At 47.3% G+C, this 15,731-nt stretch overlaps 1 protein-coding gene across 3 annotated transcripts in view; it reads left to right on the forward strand.

Moving 5' to 3' along the window:
* Positions 1 to 15,731, forward strand: part of prkd1 (protein kinase D1) — a 161,019-nt gene that overhangs the window by 131,454 nt on the left and 13,834 nt on the right. For 2 of the 3 annotated variants that reach the window (XM_086049342.1, XM_086049345.1), the window contains exons 2-9: positions 5,587 to 7,944; positions 11,413 to 11,551; positions 12,901 to 13,032; positions 13,719 to 13,900; positions 13,985 to 14,008; positions 14,799 to 15,003; positions 15,218 to 15,295; positions 15,399 to 15,606. In XM_086049342.1, coding sequence (XP_085905468.1) covers positions 7,726 to 7,944; positions 11,413 to 11,551; positions 12,901 to 13,032; positions 13,719 to 13,900; positions 13,985 to 14,008; positions 14,799 to 15,003; positions 15,218 to 15,295; positions 15,399 to 15,606 — 1,187 coding nt within the window. In that variant the 5' untranslated portion in view covers positions 5,587 to 7,725. Of the gene's footprint in view, positions 1 to 5,586; positions 7,945 to 11,412; positions 11,552 to 12,900; positions 13,033 to 13,718; positions 14,009 to 14,798; positions 15,004 to 15,217; positions 15,296 to 15,398; positions 15,607 to 15,731 lie in introns of all 3 variants that reach the window. The other variant, XM_086049344.1, reaches the window with a different exon arrangement.

Raw genomic sequence — 15,731 nt, forward strand, 5'->3', positions numbered from 1 at the left:
TTGCTTTTTGACTTGTGTGGCAAACAACGGCTTCTTGTTGTCACTCGCTTGTTGTGACGTGTTGTCTTCAACTTGTGTTTACACTCCGCCCAGCAAACATGGCCGTGCGTGGTGTTTTGTTCCCGCCAATGCCGCAGCTTGCAGCTCGCAGCTCGCAGCTAGCTCACACAACCAATTATTTCACGCACGCACAATGACGTGCGTTGACTTTGATGGCAGTTGACAATAACAATTACGCACCTTAATTAAGCAGCCAGTGTGTGTGTGTGTGTGTGTGTGTTGCGTGTGTGTGTGCTTGGGGCTAACACGCGCACACGCACACGCACATGCAGGGTGATGTTTTCCCCCCCGCGCTCATTAAAGTCGTATGCTGCTGATGACTATATCCGATTTGTATCACATGAGCGAGCGTCTGGTTTTGTGTCGGCTAGCGCCTGAAAAGTCGACTTCAATCTTAAATAAGCACTGATAATAATTCAAGTCTCCAGGTAGTTTTCCTCAGGTGGCTCGCAGGCCATCTGGATGCACCCGCAATGGTGCGTGTGTGTGCGCGCGCGTGCGTGCGTGCGTGCGTGTTTGTGTGCGTGCGCGTGCGTGTCTACTGTATTAGCAAGTTGCCACATGTTTCTAGCAGCGAAGCGAAAGACGATTCCAGCAGGACAAATCAGTAGTGGCGCCGAGGGACTTGTTGTTTTCCTCACAAATTTTTTCGGCTAAGCTAACTTAGCGATGTCCTCTTTTTAGTCTAATGTGTGTGTGTGTGTGTGTGTATATATATATATATATATATATATATATATATATATATATATATATATATATATATATATATATATATATATATATATATATATATATATATATATATATATATATATATATATTTCTAATATGTTGTGTGCAAAATACAATGCTGAATGTATGTAATGGAATACATGTATTATCATGTGTGTAGTGTAATGTACTGTATTATGTACAATCATGTACTGAATTTGAATGTTAGTCAATGAAAGCAACAAAATGTACGTCATGTATGTACAGTGTAACGCACTGTATGTAGCCTAATGAAATGAACGGCATGTAATTCAACTATGTAATGGAACATAATACTCAAGTAAAGTTTATTTACACAACACTAACAAAGCGCTGTACATACTACAGCCAGTGTTGTAACATCTGCGGTAATGCGTGTCATTTCAAGTATGTAAAGCAATGCATCTGTTTGTCATGTGATGTATGTCATGTAATATATGGCATGCTTTACATACAGTAAATACTGCATGCATGTAAATTCGTGTACGTAAAATACAATATACAGTAATGTAATGTATGGCATGTGATATGTAAAATGCCTAATATACTTTTTGACTTCGTGTACGACAAAGGGTGGGCAATGGATGTAATGTCGTTTACAGCGCCCGATGTGTGTAATAGAATGCATTTCATGCAAATCAAGGGGCGCAGTTCATGGATGGAATCGAATGCATGCATATAAAGTGTGTACTGCATGTGACCTCTATGCAATATGTCACAACTCGTTCGACACATTTTTCTTCTTTGGCTTTTGACCCGACGTGCATGAGCCCGACGTGCACTTTTCTGCTCTTTTCCGGCGTCTATTGTTGTACTGTATATATGTTTGAATGCAAGGCTTCCACTGTCTTTGTTGTTGTGTTCTTGCTATTTTTGCTCAATGTCAAGTGCTTTGTTACAGATGCAGCTGTTATGAAATGTCAAATCTCAATAAGGTCCACCCGTAGCACAAACATGGAATGTATTTCACGCAGGAAAAGTCTTGACATTCTGTCAACTAGGTCGCATGGATACTGTATATGCAAAGTACTGTATGGAATTGAATGTGGCGGTGTAGGCCGAGAGAGCAATGGGCGCTACCGTGGCGACACAACACACCTCCATCCGACACATATAGGTTGAAAGTCACCTTTTAATGCGAACCATTCATAGAGCGTTATAAAAAGGCGACGTACAGCGAACGTCTCCAAAAATAAATCGACTTAAGCGCGCCTGCCGCCTTAATTGCTCTCGGTGTGTGTTAGTTTCATGATCATGCACGTACACATGTGGAAACATTCGCTCCCGAGGGAGTGTGTGCGTATGTGTGTGCAGACAGGTGAGACGCGCGCGCACACACGTGCACGCACGCACGCACGCACGCACGCACGCACGCACAGGGGCATGTTCGACACAGGTGAACACGTTTACGCTTGATGATTAACTTCTAACGAGGCTTCATGCGTTGCAGCCGCTGGGAGTTTGCCTCTCACAGGACCGGGAAACAATTACACCCTGCGCGTGCGCGTGCCTGCGCGTGACATCTCGATCCGGACCATACGTGTGCGTGTGCGTGTGCGTGTGCGTGTGCGTGCGCTCAACACACGCGCCGTGCGTCTATTGTAAACGTGATTGTGCGAGTGTGTGTATTGTACTGTCAACGTGTGCATCCTTGGTTACCATGGCAACCCGAAGGCGTCACTCACTGCTATAACGTCCATCAAACATCTTTGCTTGTGAAAATGGTCACCAGGAACACTCGAGGTTATCATTTTTCTTTTTCTTTTTCTTGTTCCGTGGACATCAAACGCACTCTCTCACGCGCAAACAAACGCACAAGCGGGGACGACAAACGCGCGTGCACGTCCACGTCACACACAAACACATTTACACACGCCGGCATGTACAACAAACATACACGCAAACTGATGTAAAAACACGACGCGCACAACCAATATCACACAAACATGGACACACACTCACTCAAAGACACGTGCACACAAACACACACGCTAGCGCGTCCAACAAACATCGGCCAAACACTCACTTGTGCAAACGCGTGCACAACACATGTGCACGCACGTGCAAATACAGGTACACCAGCACACGTCCATAAGCGTAACACATCACACACACGCATACACGCAGACACAAAAACGTGTACAACAAATGCATACAGGCGCACACACTCTCCAGCACCTGCGCTAATGAAACTGCTGCACATCAGCCTTGAGTCTGTCAATCAAAAGCTTTGCTAATGGACGGCGAGACTCCCAACACACACACACGCACAGCAGCGGCAACTGTACCTTCTCGTTGAGGGAGGGGGAGGGGGAGGGGGAGGGACGCAATCATCCCACACGCACTCGAGGAGACAAGATGGCGTTCGAGTGTGAGTGACAACACACCGGAAAGCCAAAAAGCAAGCGAACCTCCACGCGGAGACGCTACGTTAGCACGGCACCAGCGCTATTGACTCGCTGCTAACACTTCACACGGCAAATCTGAATCCTCTTCTACGGCTTTGAATGGGGTGTCACTGCCTCCATGTTACACGCTAACGTGGCTGGCGCCAAAAGGTAGCGACTATAGCGCCATGTGTTTGTGAGCATCTGTAAAGCCACACAATTATTTTCTACATTGGCGGAAGATGGCGGCCGGCAGACCAAAAATCTGCGTGTAATCATTTTTTTTTCAAAGCACCTCCCAAAAATCTTCAAAATATGCTGATAAACATCCCATATACATTTCATTTGCGAGCAATGACTAATACCAACGTATTGTTGAAATACTACTTTGAAAAAAATGGAGTCAACACTGTAATAAAGTAAGATAGCCTGGCTTCACTATTGGTTGAATCAAATAAAACCCGGAAAGAATGTGATCGCTATCATTGAGATGAATGATTATCAAAGTTGTGCGTTGGCTCGCTGTAGTTCAGCTGTCCCGTTGAAGCCTCGAGTATGGTCGTTTTGTTGACTATGCCCCCCTATCTTTCAAGAAGCTATCCCATGTCAATGAAGACGCACGCAAGTCGATTGAATTTGCTCGTCTGTTTTCTTTTCCATCTCTGAAGTTCGGCAAGCGTGCAACGATCAGATCTGGGCATGCGGCTTTTCCATCCTCGCCAACGATCTCACCCGAGACGGGCGAGGGCAGAAAAGCTCTCGCGTTTATACCGCCTTCGAAATGTAAACTGAATGCGGGCCGGTCTCCTCCCTGGCCGGAGGGCTGATCCTCTCCAGCTTGGTCGGATCAGGGCACGCTGACGCCAACACTTTGAACTGATTTGGCTATGTCCGTAAATGTGTAATTGCCATCGTGGTTTTTGGTTAACCTGTCGGCTAATAGTAATAGCTCTCCGTATGGATTTAGATCATTCAATTTCATCGGCGAAGGATGCGGGATAGGAATGTTTCGAGTTAAGAGCATTGTCACGGAATGAACAGAACTCGTATCAAGGCACCATTTTATTCTACTCTAGTGGAGTCGTTAGTAGCATCGCGAGGCATTTTAGCAAAAGTAGGCAAAGTCATCAAATAATGAAAGGAACGTATGATGATTATGCATGCTAACTACTAGCTCGCATGCTACTACAAATGACAAGACGTTTGCCAGTGATCATCCGAAAGGACTTTTGACTTGGCTAACTTGTTAGCACGTCAGCCTGCTTGGCCGACGCCTCAAGAGCACTCAAGAGCGAGGGCAAAGGGCAAAGTCTTAATGTGCACAAAAGTAGTCGTGCGCACAGATCAAGACGAGGCAAAGGCGCGAGCTTGTTTGTCGAGACCTAACGAGCTGAGCCCGCAGCCAATTAATGCGGGGAGACCTGCTCGCCTGAAGCGCGCACACACCTGCCACAATTAAATGCACAGGCGCAAGTACACGCTTGCACGCATCCAATTTGGGGAGTTTCTGGAATGCTTTACCAGACAACGGAACGTATTGATATCCGTGTGCAACTAATGTCCATACTTTTTCAGTTTTGAATCGGACGGTTTTTTTTTCAGTGCATACTGGACGATGTCGTTGCCTGTCAGGCTGAGATGATTAATCACATAATTTTCTCATCAATACTCCCTAATCAATAGTGAGTTTTATGTTGGACTACATGACAGTTCAGAGTGAGTATGTGTGACTGCACGTGCGTGTGCGTGTGTGTGTGTGCGCACGCGTGTGTCCACAGAGGAGCAGCGTAAGTGGTGAAGTCTCCCACTGCAGACCCCTGTTGGACTACAAATTGAGCGTCCGTTATTCGTCATCCGTCATTCGCCTTTTCCTTTCCCAAAATAGTACCCGACTCTATAGGCCGGTCTGCCTCTAATTTGAAACGGCCGCCGGTACCCATCTAAACTATCACCGATAACTTGAATACACGCTCACACGTACACACACGCATTATGTCAACACGCCACTAGCTTGGCATCATGCGCGCACGCACGCACACTTAGCAGGATTGTTTTTGCGCGTCTGTCATCTTGCAGAGCATCTTCACTTCCTCTCGCGGGGTCGCACAAGTCTGAAACTCACAAGCACAACAACACAAAACTTCCAAAAACACACCCGCACAAAGCACACGCACGAGGACTTTGTTGGGTCTCGATTTTCACATCAGAGTAACGCCTCTCTCTCTGTGACGCCGTCTGTGCGCCTCACCAGCATCTGACTTACTGCAACACACACAAATGTACACACACACACACACACACACACGGCGACAGATTTGACACCCTTCACCCCCTCCCTTCTCTATGGGTGCTATTCCCATCACTGGTGTGGGTGCGTGTGTGCGAGTGTGTGTGTGTGTGTGTGTGTGTGTGTGTGTGTGTGTGTGTGTGTGTGCGTGGGCGTGTGTGTGCGTGTGCGTGTGTGTGTGTGTGTGTGTGTGTGTGTGAAAGTGAAAGTGCTAAAAAGGCGATGCACTCACTAAACTTGTTGTGCAAATGTTTGGAGGCAAAGTTTGCAGACGCCACTGGCAAGTTGACGTCCAAGAGCGGCTGGAAGTCACAAACATTTTTCAAACTGTTTTTTTTTTTTCTTCGTTTTTTTTTTTTATAATGATTGCTCATCAATATTATTTGATGCAATGCTCATCCATTAGCTCAGTGCTAGCATATAATGGGAAGTACCATAGAGGGGCTACCAGAAATAAGCATCAATGTCGCTGAGAACTAAATTGCAAAAACTCCATTCTTGTCATTTCACAGGAGAGTGATTTAAAGGTGAGAAATGCCATAGATGGACTCATTCATTTAGCTCGTTAATTTGCTTTGTTTTTAGTTTCTTTCTGAGCTAGTCGATCACATTTCTTTGTCATAGTTACTTTGTTTGTTGGATAACAACCAACCACGCTCGTAAATTTGCTCGTTTTATTTTTGTTAATAGGTTAGTCACTTAGTTGTTTATTAGCTTGTTTGTGTTTTGAGTGTAGTTTGTTAGTAATTGTTTAATTTTAGTTTTTGTTAGTCAGTCATGCAGTCTGTTCAGTAGCTCTTCAGTTTCTTTGTTAACCAAGTCACTCACTAAGCTAGTTATTTAATAAATGTTTTATTTTTAGTTTATATTCGTCACTCACTTGTTAGCTTGTTATTTTCTTTATCCTAGTCACTTCGTAAACTAGTTAGTAAGTTGCTAAGCTAGTTAGTAATCTAGTTATTTAGTAAGCTAGTCATTTGGTAAGCTTGTAAATGTGTTCCAGTTTTAGTTTCTTTGTTAGTACAGTAAGTTAGCCGGTCATTGTTTTGTTACCTCATTTTCTTTATCCTAGTCATTTCATAAGATAGTTAGTAAGTTGCTAAGCTAGTTAATCAGTAAGCTACTCAGTTAGTAAGCTTGTGTGTTCAATCTTTAGTTTCTTTGTTAGTGCAGTAAGTTAGTTGTTTTGTTAGCTTGTTATTTTCTTTATCCTAGTCATTTAGCAAGCTAGTTATTAAGTTGCTAAGCGAGTTAGAAAGCTAGTCCTTTAATAAGATTTGTTAGCTTGTTGGCTTCTTTGTTCACCTAGTTAATCAGGCAGCAAGTAACTTAACTAGTGAAAGTCACAAACACACTTAAAACACACTTTTTAAAGTATTCCAAAGTGTGAACTATCAATCTCTGTCAAGAAATGTGTTTGTATTTTGGAAGGAAAAAAAAAAGACATTTGTGTCACAAAAATATTTTTATTTTTATATTATTGCAACTTGTTTTCCTTGAAAATAGTTGTTTTCTTTTTTTTTGCCAATGTACCTCTACAATGTACTTAATACTTCATACAGTCACTTTCATCAATTCAAAATAGGAAATGACATTCTCAGGCCGACATAATAATTGGATTTAATATTATTGCTTGGATGAAACAATCGCCAAGCTAGCATTAGCCCCTGTTGCTAAGCCTGCGACTTCCCTCTTATGATTGGCTGCTCCTCTTTGCCACGTGATCACCTTGGTCCAATGGGAGCCACGCGCGCAGTCTGCCGCGTCTCCACGGCAACCTCAATAACTTTGTGTTGTTTTCAGCAAACTTGTGCGCGCTTTCTACGCACAAGTGTGTCACATGATCATCATCATCATCGGGATGAAGATGAGGAGGATGACTCTCCTTCTTCCTCCTCCTCCTCCTCCTCCTCCTCCCTCTTCATCCCCTGGCCCCCTCCTCCTCCGCCTCCTTTCCCTCCACAGTAGCGCCAGAGTCCGGTGGAGTGTCTCTTCCTCCAGTCCCTCTTCCTGCTTTTTCACCTCGCATGTTATTGCTCTTTTTTGGAACTTCTGACGACCGAACCTTTACTCCTCCTCCTCCTCCTCCTCGTTCTCCTCCTCCTCCTCGTTCTCCTCCTCCTCGTTCTCCTCCTCCTCGTTCTCCTCCTCCTCCTCGTTCTCCTCCTCCTCCTCTTCCTCTTCCTCCTCTTCAGCCATCGCCCGTCTGGGTCTGGATCTTTTTGCTCTTTTGCTGGCATGAGTGCGCCTCCGCTCATTCGCACTCCCAGCCCGCTCTCCTTCCCTGGGGGGCAACCAGGGGGAGGAGGAGAAGGAGGAGGAGGAGGCGGCGGCGGCGGCGGTGTGCTGTCCTTCCACATCCAGATTGGTCTGAGCCGAGAGCCGGTCCTACTGGACTCGGCGGACGCGAGTCTGGCTCAGGTGCGCGAGGTGGCCTGCTCCATCGTGGACCAGAAGGTAGGACAGGAAGCATCATGATAATCAGTACAATAATCATAGTCATCAAAATAATCATCAGCATTATACAAAAGCGGCATGCCAACGAATGCTTAGTAGAGTTGCCACATTCGTGGCAAGCAACTTTTCAAGCAGTCACAGAACGGATGCTATTCACAATTCCAAATAGGCTAGCATACATGCTAACAAACGTGTAACGTAACGGCAACATCCAAGGTAAGCAGCTTTTCAACCAATCACAGAAGAGACCTTATTAAGCACTTTAAGTAGTCCTGCATAGATGCTAACAAACGTTTAACATCCGTGGTAAGCAGCTTCTTATTCAGTCACAGAACCGTTACTATAAAACATTTCAAGTGGGCAATTGCAGTAAACCTACGAATAAACAAACCAGGACAACAGGTTTGGTGATCATTTGTGCGTGCGTGCGTTCGTGCGTGCGTGCGTGCGTGCGTGCGGCATAGGGGAACATTCAATGCAGGTCATGCAGAGATCTTGTGTAATGCTGCAGGCTAACCATGCTAACCAACCATCAATAAGGTTTGAACCCGCCACCGCCGGGTCATGTGACATCAGTAGGGCTCTTATGACCATGTTTACGTCTGACCGCAGGAAGTTAAATAATTGCTACTTTGTTGGATTAAACGTGTCAGCGGCCATCTTGGTTGTCACGTGACTGGCGTCCGATGACTTCCCGTTCGGCTCGGCCCACGCGGGAAGCCTCTCGGGCTCACGTTGACGTTTGTTTGTGTTGTCGCTGCAGGCGCGCAACTTCACTCTCACGTTGTGCGTGTTTGTGTGCGTGCGCGATGTTAGAACAATCCTGTCCCTCTTTGCTTTGCAGTCTCCACTGAAGAAGCTGCTAGCAAACACACACACACACACAAACACACGCACACACACACACTCACATTCAACTCAACTTTATTTCGAGAAGACTTTAAAATGACCGTTGCTACATACAAAGTGCTGCACATGGAGTAAAATTAGTCATGCGATAACAGCGAGAGTTAAAACAAATACCCACACAAACCTTTACGCGCGCACACACAGGCACAGAAACACACCGACACACACACACACACACGCAAATACACGTCAATACAACAAGCGTGCGTGCGCACAAACCAAGTCACACACACGTCCAAATAAACACACAAACACGTGTATACAGGCATGTCTACGTATATACACAAACACACATTCACAGGCAAACACAAAAACATGCACACCACCATAAACATTGACAGGTGTATATATACACACCTACACTCACCCCCACACGTGTGTATACATACATACACTCAGATACAGACGCACACGCGTATAAATTGACGTGTCCATTAAGTTGCTCTAATTGTCGCACTTTTGGCGACACTTTTGCACCTGAACTGTTAGCGACGATGCTAACAGCGCTTGGCAACACACGCGCACACACACATGCGCAACGTTGCTAGAAAGAGCAGCAGGTGACCTCAACACCTGCATGACAGCATGCCACACTTAACACATTCACACAAATGAACTGATTAACGTGCGTGTGTGTGTGTGTGTGTTCCTGCTACTGATGAAGTTTTGTAAAAATGAATAACGCCACATATTGTGTGAGAAGTACCTAGTGATGACAAAACGGGGCACATCAAGGCAATGGAGTTAATGCCCTAACAAAATTCCACTTTAGCGTAATGCTAACATATAATGTGGAAACGCATGGACAGGCTAACAGAAATTAGCATGAGTTTGATTTTTTTTTTTTTATTTTATTTTTTTTATCCAACTTTTGAAATAGAGCAGCACCTCATTTTTCGTGACGATTCTGTTCCAGAAACTTGGACTAAAAACCAAGTTGTCCAAAATCCAAAGGCATAAAGCCTGCCAGTACAATCAAAGTTTCATCACATTTTGTTTGTTCCAACGATGACTTATTTAGGGGTCACACTGGAATATTTTGTGATTGTTTGTGGAGTGCAACTGTCAGATGAGCCAGCGCGTGGCCCAAGAAAGCCTGGTGAAACCCTGCTTTTATTTTGAAGGTCCGACTTTACGCAGAGCTTACGTTGCGAAACGCACTGCGTCGTCCTGTCTGTTGAACCTCATCATACAACTTAGGAAATGCTTCGGGTAAACGATTTGAAATGAACATCCAAGGCGCACGTTGGCTTTTTTTAACCAAAGGTTCCACTGTACTAGGGTGCGTAAGAAAACAGGGTGATTACACACACACGCGCGCGCGCGCGCGCATAGTAGCTGACAGTTAGAATAAAGTCGTTTGTGTCAGTCAAGCTTTTTTTCCTCCTGTTGCCCAGCAACTGAAGATGATGATGGCGATGATTGCGCCTGTGAAGTGTCCTCCTGCCATTATGGCTTTTATACACACGCGCGCGGGCGCACACGCGCGCTCACACAGTCCGGTGTGTGTACATCAAGTGTTTGTCTCATCAACACTTAATTTTGAGGCGACAACTTTTAGTGCCGTTACCCATCATGCCTTGCGGGGTAATGTGTGTGTGTGTGCGCGCACATGCGTGTGCATGTGTATGTGGCCACACTTTAGCCACAATGACAACTTTTAGGGCTCGCCCATCATGCCTTGCAAGCTAGCATGTGCGCATTAGTGTGTGTTTTGGCCCGCGTGCGTGTTTGCTGGCGCGTGTGCTAAAAGAGGGCCGGAGAGGAAGCAGCCTTGAGCGGCGGCGGCGGCGGCGGCGGCGGCTGCTGCTGCCATGCCAACCGAGTGGCGTTGCCGTGGCGACGCGCATCAAGAGCACGAGCGGACCGGAGATAAAGGAAGTGAAGAGGTGAAGGTCTGACGAAGGGCGGCGCGTCCTCCCCTGCCTCGCGCTTCCTCTTCCTCCTCCTCGTTTGTTCACACAGTCAAGTTGATGACATCATCACATCATGACGCTCCTCCCTCTCTTTTTCTTTGTCTTTTTTTTTAATCACTATGTATGACGCGCCTCTCTTCGTCACTCCTGAAAGTCCGTCAAGTTGGCCAAACTATTCTTTTGGAGGTGCCTGCTTTTGCCGCGACCTCTAAAGTTTGGGTTCATTGAAACGAGCTTCTCAATTGATCATTGAACGTACAGCCTATCGAACGAAATGTAAAAGTCTTCACTTTGACCTAGAACTTGAAAAACATCATCATTTTGCTGAATTCACCAAAATGTCTGTTTGAAAACCTGATGGATTGTGACAGTGACAGTGCAGGACGGCCGCTTGTTGGCATCTCGGAACGCTCGCGGGTCCAAAGCAACTCCTTTCAAAGGAAGCTCATGGCGTCAACCTGTTTTCGTACAGTTGCACGACGAGGCCAAGTGACCTGAACTCTCTGGTATGGTGTCACCTTTCATTCATTGTACCAGAGGCCTTAGGCGATTGCCTTGCTCGGCGTATCTGGCTCGTGGCCGACGTGCTTTGCTATTAGCTGCCGCTAAGCTAACGCTAGCGTTCCCGTCCACCTCCCTTCAGATTCCCGAATGCGGCTTTTATGGCATGTTTGAAAAGATCCTGCTCTTCCGCCATGACTCCTCATCGGACAACGTTCTGCAGCTGCTGCGCTCGGCCTCGCAGATTCAAGACGGCGATCTGGTGGAGGCCGTCCTCTCGGGTAGGCTAACTTTCATTCCGTTAGGGAATGGTTCATGATTTTATCGCATTCTAATTCGCACGATTGCGACGGCGGAGTCCTGCCGCAAACGGCGAAAATTGCGCCCAAAAGATTTGCAATTGCCTATAGATGCCACAAGATGGCGCCAAACTATAGATCTGTTTTATATTCCACCTGGCTCTGGCTGGACCACAAGCACTCTTGTCTTTTTTTTAGACTTTTTTTCTTTTTTTTGTAGAATCCATTTTTCTGCCCGTCAGTTGTTGCATTAAAAGGGGTTTTGCATTCCGGGTGTGTAAATTGAGGCATCCGATGTGCCCAGGGGGGCTCAGGCGCTCGCACGCAGCTACGCTAACAGCCAGACAGCCGCCGCTTAGCAACTTCCTGTTGATCCGTCACCGTCGTGATGATGAATACATTTTTAGCGCGCTAATGTGGCTAACAGGAAATGAAGCTCGATTGCCGGGAAGTTGATACACCTTCTCTTCCTTTTTGCCTCGCTGAGCGCGTCACTTCCTCACGAGCTTCCTGGTCTGGTCTGCGACAAATAGGAAGTCGACAGCGCCGACAAGGCAACTCTCTTAATTAGTCTGATGGCTAATTAATTCGTTCATTGTGTGTCGATTTCGGAGCGCTTCAAAGGAAAGCCACATCAAACACACACACATTTACAAATAATCCTCGCGTGTGTGCATGTGTGCTGCTCTTTCAAACAAAAGATGCAAACAATCATTTGAATTAATGGATACCATTTCCTGCTTTACAATGTCATCACAGCTGTGTATGCGTGTACCTGTGCGCGTGCGTGCTTTGTGTGTATGGACTTCCGAACACTAGTGTTTACATTTACATGAGTGCGTATGTGTACACATGTCACTATGTGTGTTAACATAAGTGTATGCATGTACACAGGTGTTCATGTTTTTACGTGTGTGTGTTTGTGAAATGCATATCAACTTAGCAATAAAGGTTCTTCAACATTTTTCTCATTGCGCGGCCGCAAAATGATTTGACTTGCACGGGGACAGAAAGCGCGCACGCGGTTTCTTTCTCATTCTATTTCGGGTTCATCGCTCTTTAACGTTCAACGTTCCAACTCGGCAGCGTTATTTTGCCTCAACTGAAAGCCAGCATGTGTTTTAGACAACAATGAATGAAAGCATTTTGGCGACATACTTGAGGGTAGGCCTGTCTAGCTAGCTGTAATGCATCCATGCCGAAGGAGCTGGTCAGCCACAAAGGTAGGTTGCATTTGCACCGACTAAACCACTTGCTCAGCTCAATGTTTGATTGATTGCGTCAAGCATTATTTTCCTTTTGTGTGCGTGCGCGCGCGCGTGTGTGTTCAGCTTCGGCCACTGTGGAGGACTTCCAGATCCGTCCGCATTGCCTGTTCGTGCACTCGTACCGGGCGCCCGCCTTCTGCGACCACTGCGGCGAGATGCTGTGGGGGCTGGTGCGCCAGGGCCTCAAGTGCGAAGGTAAAATGACAAGAAATGGAAAGAAAATACCACTGTCAAGATTTGGTTATTTCGCTTATTTCGGTCCAATTTCCATCGACCTTTTATGTGCCGTGTGCATGGACAGTAATCGGCCTCCATCACGGGTGGGCGTTACGTTTTAGACCACCCTCACAATGCTTTTTAAGGATTTACAGCGCTTAAATGTTTTTGAAGGTCTTTAAACACACTTAAGAAACAAAACACGAGTGAGGAAATATTGTACAGTGTACGGCTTCCCGAAAACAGATCCCATTTTCCCCTAGCCGACAAAGGTCTCATGTCATGTCGTCTCCAAATGTCCAACCTGACATTTTATCACAAAATGACACGACAGCCGTGGCTTTCTGTAGGCGTAAAAAGCAGGACTAACGAGCACTTGCCGTTCAATCATCTTAAGCAAATACCAGACAGAACAGAAATACTTCCATTCTTTTTGCTTCTTCTTTTCAACTGTAGCGTCAAACAAAGTAGGCCATCAAGTGGCGGGCAGTGGAATTACATCCACAATAAACGGGAGGCAAAAGAAAGTAGTTCAACTGTACCAAAACAATGAGCAAAACAGAAAATGTAGGTTGCAGGAATGAAACCTCTGCCTGGTTTTGATGAATAGCAAGCCCTACCAGGCTAAAAACCTTTTTTAAAAAGTGGATTTCTGGGGCTTTTAGGCTGCGGTCTGAACTACCACAAGCGCTGCGCCTTCAAGATCCCCAACAACTGCAGCGGCGTGAGGAGACGCCGCCCGTCCAACGTGTCCCTGACGGGGGGGCCCGCCAACCTGGGGGGGCGCCGCCTCTCCGCCGAGCCCTCGCCGCCGCCGCCGCCGCATTGCGCCGACGAGGCCCTGCTGGTCGGCGCCGTCGCACATGCGCCCGCAAATTCATCACTGCGCCCGCGCACTGCCTCACTGCCTGTTTCCTCTTTTGTCTTGCAGTCCCCCGTCAGTCCCAACATGGAGGTAAGGCCCCCAAAGAAGGCCTCCAAATAAAATCACAACCAACAAGAGGAAGTCTTGAACCCAAACATCTTTTTTTTCAACAATATGTTCCACGCGGGCCCACTAGTTGAAACGAGGCATTCTGATCAGCCTTTGTGGAATAACGGCTCAGGGCTCAGCTAACGACCGGTCACGGCTCAGCTTCAGTAAACAGGTCGGCCGGGATCGGTCGTTACCTGAGCCGTTGCGATGCCATTTGCCGTCGACAGAAGCGACAGAACGGCCGCCCCCTGAGATGGGATGGATTTTGCTGCTTGACGCAAATTCCACAAACATTGATCCGAATGGCTCGTTTCAACTAGCGGGCCCGCATAGAACATGAAAATGTGGCTTTTAAGCAAGGCTTCGCATTTGGAGACGGGATTCGGGCTTGGGTTTGACATTACGGCTTTAAACGTGCTTTGAGGTTTCAAATGAGGGCTTGAAGTCTGGCTTAGAGTTTTAAGCAAAGGTTGGACAGGGTTCCAAATGGTGACCGAGGGTTTGGGTTTCCAGATGTGGTTTGTAAAAAGGCTTTCAAGTGAAGGTTTTCCAGCCGTGGCGAAGGTTTCAAACGAGGGTTTGAAATTCAGCCTTTGGTTTCAAAACAGAGTTTTGAGTAGGGGTCAGGGTCTGGACCCCGGACGCGCTCGCTCGTCAGGGCTTGAAATGAGGCTTTTAAACAGGGGTTGGGCTTGGAAGCCTGCCGAGGGTTTGAAGGTGGGCTCGGCTTTTGGCCGGAAGCCGCTGAGCGCCGTGCGGTCGTCGGCAGAAGCCGTCGGAGGCGTGGTGGGGTCGCGAGCGGCGGGCCAGCTGCCAGTCGTACGTCGGGCGACCCATCCGGCTGGACAAGCTGCTGCTGTCCAAGGTCAAAGTTCCTCACAGCTTCCTCATCCACTCGTACACGCGGCCCACCGTCTGCCAGCACTGCAAGAAACTCCTCAAGGGACTCTTCAGGCAAGGCCTGCAGTGCAAAGGTAGCGCACGCACGCACGCAAGCACGACCACGGCTGTGGATATTTGTGTGTGTGTGAGTGTTTGTGGCTGCGCGTGTGTTTGTGGCTGCGCGTGAGCATGTCAACCGTTGCAAGTAACACGAACTCAGCCATGTCCTACGACCGTGCAGAAATGTCATACACTAGTAGGAAAAGTCCCCACTAGTAACCTCTTGCTTTGACTCTTCTTGTTCAGATTGTCGATTTAACTGTCACAAGCGTTGCGCTCCAAAAGTTCCAAACAATTGCTTGGGAGAAGTTTCCAGAAACGGAGGTGAATGCACACGCACGGGCAAAAACACACACACGCACGCACACACGCGCGCAAACACGCGCACACCACACACGCATTCACATTTGGATGCTGGATGCCACAGAGCTTCTTAGTCCGGGCGCGGAGTCTGACGGCAACATGGCGGACGGTTGCCTTGACGATCAGGAGAGGGGCGGCGGCCTGATGGACGAAGTCGATGACATCGCCGCGACGGCCGATGAGATGAGCATCGCCATGACGGCGGAGGCGGGGCCCGAAGACCCGGGAGACTTGCAAGACCCCGATGGGGACGAGTCCAACAGAGCCATCAGGTGCGCGCCCGCAAGGAGTCGGGATCCAAATTGGGCTTTCAGGGTTCAAATCTTCGGCTAGGGTTTGATAGGGATTCCGTTTAGGGTTAGGTCTTCGTTTTAGGCTTTCAAGACAAGGTCATGGT

The sequence above is a fragment of the Filicampus tigris genome, chromosome 13 (assembly GCF_054856515.1).
Source record: "Filicampus tigris isolate MCC_2025a chromosome 13, RoL_Ftig_1.0, whole genome shotgun sequence".
NCBI lineage: Eukaryota > Metazoa > Chordata > Actinopteri > Syngnathiformes > Syngnathidae > Filicampus > Filicampus tigris.